We start from the raw sequence: 3,802 nt of genomic DNA on the forward strand, positions 1-3,802 counted from the left end.
GACAAAAAGCACACTTCTGGGTGAGAGGAGAGGGATTCAGAAACACTAACAGAAGCATAATCTTGAGAGACAGAAAAGAAACAGCTTGTTCCTTTCCATTGCAGTCTTCACATCTGTGTGCACATGGCCTGACCTGATGGAAAAGTGTTCTCAGAAGTGGTCGCTTCCATCTTGGCGTTCATTGATTTCTGTATAGGGTTTTGTCAGTTGTTACGGAGGGTTTTGTCTCCCCACCTACACAGCTGCCAATGTTCTCTGGGGGTTTTCAATTGGTTCTGCCAGGCAGCAAGTGGCATTTGAATATATCAACCGAGACTGTTTCTATGTAAACAGGGAGACCTGTGAAACATTGCAGTGGAGCTTTGCATGCAAAAAGCCAGGAACTATCTTTGGCTGTGGATTTTGAAAGCCCCCAGCGCTTGTGCAGGAGCGAGACAGGGCTGAGTCAGTCCCTGAGCCTCTCCAGGCACCCTCGGCTAAGTGAGAGCAGAATCACACCACGCTGGACTTCAAGCTTTTGGCACTAACACAAGAGCTGTGCTTTCAGCCAGTCTTACTTGTATGCACTGTGTGGTCTAAATCTTTCAGAATTATTTTCTAAATTGTTTTCTATATCAGTTTTTAGACAGAAAAATAAGAGGGGAGGTGGGTTCTGGATATGTGTGCTTTTGCCCAAGTTGGGAAGTAGAGGATATTCCCCCCTGCCCCTTGACTGCACAGAAGAGGGAAATGTGTATACAACAGGCTGTGAGACAGTCAAACAGCAAAGTTTGCTCACCAAGTGGCACAGGAAACATGCAAAAATTTACATTTCTCATTAGCAGAGGAAGGACTGGACTCGTTACCATCAGGCTTTGGACCCGAACAGCCCACATGCTAGGGCAATCAGACTCCTTCGCTGCAGGAAAGCTTCTGTCTCTGCCTGTGAAGTGTGATGGCCATCACCCTCTCACTTACATTTCCCTGTGGGATGCGTGCTGTGTTACTGCACAAAGCTCCTGAAAATTAAAGAGATACCATTAGCTACTGGGATGAGCACTTGGGCTCTCTCGTTGTGGGATTCCTTTGTTCAGGCCTTGATCTCATCACGTGTGCTAACTGCATAATTCAAACACAAATTCTGTCTACAGATAGAAAACTAAATGATGTGTAAAACTTAGTCTACTTTGAATTCACTTTTTCTGTCTCTTTTTCTTTCTTTTTCTTTTTCTTTTTCTTTTTAGGAACAAGATGTCTGTGAAGTTTAATTTCTCTTAGCCCTACAAGAAAAACTGAGGAGTAAAAGTTATGGATCCTTTATACTTTCCCAACACATTTAGCATGGACGCTAGTTCCAGTGACGTGAATTCCTCACTGCTGACAAATGTGACAGAGAATGGGACACTCTCAGAGCAGCCTCCATTCAAATACATCCACAAAGTCCTGATTCCCATCTTTTACATCCTTGTATGCGCAGTTGGACTCAGTGGCAACACATTGGTCATTTACGTGGTTTTGCGTTATGCCAAGATGAAAACCGTCACCAACATTTACATCTTGAATTTGGCCATTGCTGATGTCCTCTTCATGCTGGGCCTGCCCTTCCTGGCCACCCAGAACGCCATCTCCTACTGGCCCTTTGGCTCCTTCCTGTGCAGGCTGGTTATGACTGTAGATGGTATTAACCAGTTCACTAGTATTTTTTGTTTGACTGTGATGAGCATGGACCGGTACCTGGCAGTAGTTCATCCAATTAAATCAACCAAGTGGAGACGTCCCAGGGTGGCCAAGCTCATCAGTATGACTGTCTGGACATTCTCGTTCCTGGTGGTGCTTCCAGTCTTCATCTTTTCAGATGTGCAGGAAGACTTTCACACCTGCAACATGAACTGGCCAGAGCCTGTCAACATCTGGTCAGCAGCATTCATCATTTACACGTCGGTCCTAGGGTTTTTTGGTCCTTTGTTGGTGATCTGCCTGTGCTACTTGCTGATTGTGATTAAAGTCAAATCTTCAGGGATCCGAGTTGGGTCTACAAGGCGCAGGAGATCAGAGAGGAAAGTGACCAGGATGGTGGTGATCATCGTGGTCGTCTTTGTGTTTTGCTGGCTCCCATTTTACATGATGAACATTGTCAATTTGATATTTATACTGCCAGAAGACCCTGTGCTAGTAGGGGTGTACTTCTTTGTGGTGGTCCTGTCCTATGCAAACAGCTGTGCCAACCCCATTCTTTATGGATTTCTTTCTGACAACTTCAAGCAGAGTTTTCAGAAAGTCCTTTGCCTCCGAAAGGGCAATGGTGTAGAGGATGGTGACCCCATTGAACACAGGCAAGAGAACAGCAGTCGCTTGCAGGAATCCATGTTAACCCAGAGAAATATTGAATTCAATGGACATATGCAGACTAGCAAGGTGTAAGGGCATGGTTTGGGACTGCAAAGCACTTGTAGACCTGGAGAACTTGGGGACGTAAAGGAGAGATGAAATCATAGCAAAGCTAAAACCTGGAGGCCCGCAAGCTCAAATAAATGTACATAGACTTCTCTTCACTCCCCTCCCTTTCCCAGCTAAAAGTGTTATGGGTTATACTGGGCTGCGTGAAATTCTTACGGTGTTTTAGCTAAGGCAGTCAGACGCGTTACCACTTTCTGTACCCTAGAGAACTGATCTACTGGTACCCACTGCTGGCTTTGTACTTCTCTGGTGATGCAAAACAACACTAAACCTGTTTTAACTACCTTGTTAAGCTGAGTTCATGGCTGCTTTGCACTGCTGGGATCAGCTCAAAACAGAAAACAGCTCAGACAATTTGGTTGGAAATGTCTTTGAAAGTCTTCAAGGGGATCTTTTAAAAGAAAAACACTATATAGTAATAGAGGTTCCATACAAAAAAGGTCACAGCACGGATCTTGAAATTATGTATAATCCATGGCTTTAGAGTGCTGTGAAGTCCATTTACACTGTTTTACTGTTATTGATCCATATAAGAATCTCAAAGTATTTGGGAATCTTTCAAACGGTAAGAAAGAATAAAAACAAAACTAGGAGAAAAATGTTGAAAGAATTCAATGTATTCATGATACTTTCACATTCTAAACCGAACTGCATATAAAATGTAATGTAACCACTTTATTATCATGTAAGTGACAATGATTGTGAAGTGCTGGAAAGCTGTTGTGTATATTTATTGGTTCTGAATGTAAGTATGGGCTTGAATTTAAATTGTATTTTCAGAAATTAAAACAAGTTCAATCCCCTTCTGACTATCCATGTCATAGCTTCTCCAAGCAATGTCAGACACGGCACCAAAAAAAGAAAAACTCATCTGAGAATTTGAAACTTACCTCATCATAGATGCAGTATAGTTCAGTGTGATAGGGCCAATATGGGGATCTGTGGAGCTCTGCAAGAGCATATAGCAGGACAGAGGGAGCAAGGAGCAGTATCCAGACCTGACACCTGCCTTGTACCCCACCCAAAGCACTTGCATTGTAAAGTGAGGAATCTTCTTGTGCTGAAAGGATAAAAACCAATTACAGGTTTGTTTTAATCCAGACAGAAACTATTTATTCTCTTAAGAAATTGCTTTCTGCCACTGCAGTCACACACACAGGTCAAACAGCCCTTCTGTAAGGAAATATAATAGAGAGCAGGGCAGCAGAGAAAAAAGGGGGGGCACGTCAACTGCCCTTCCAACCTTTGGTGGCCTTCTGTAGCATCTCTAAGGGACATGGCTGGGCCCTGGCACCAGCAGTAAATATCAGCCTGACATTTGTACAAGTAAGGCAGATTATTCAAATAATTCTAAACAGAGCACGAC

General features: G+C 43.4%; 1 protein-coding gene across 1 annotated transcript; it reads left to right on the forward strand.

The window, feature by feature from the left end:
• The first annotated feature begins 1,277 nt into the window (after window positions 1–1,277).
• SSTR5 (somatostatin receptor 5) lies at window positions 1,278–2,826 on the forward strand. The gene has a single exon (XM_035563376.2). It carries the CDS (start codon window positions 1,288–1,290, stop codon window positions 2,398–2,400), a length of 1,113 nt encoding a protein of 370 aa, XP_035419269.1. The 5' UTR covers window positions 1,278–1,287; the 3' UTR covers window positions 2,401–2,826.
• The last annotated feature ends 976 nt before the right edge of the window (window positions 2,827–3,802 follow it).

This window comes from Cygnus atratus, chromosome 15 (assembly GCF_013377495.2).
Source record: "Cygnus atratus isolate AKBS03 ecotype Queensland, Australia chromosome 15, CAtr_DNAZoo_HiC_assembly, whole genome shotgun sequence".
NCBI classification, from domain to species: domain Eukaryota; kingdom Metazoa; phylum Chordata; class Aves; order Anseriformes; family Anatidae; genus Cygnus; species Cygnus atratus.

Coding starts and splice junctions, on each gene's coding strand:
- SSTR5 (XM_035563376.2), top strand. CDS start 1,288: ATGGATCCTTTATACTTTCCCAACACATTTAGCATGGACGCTAGTTCC.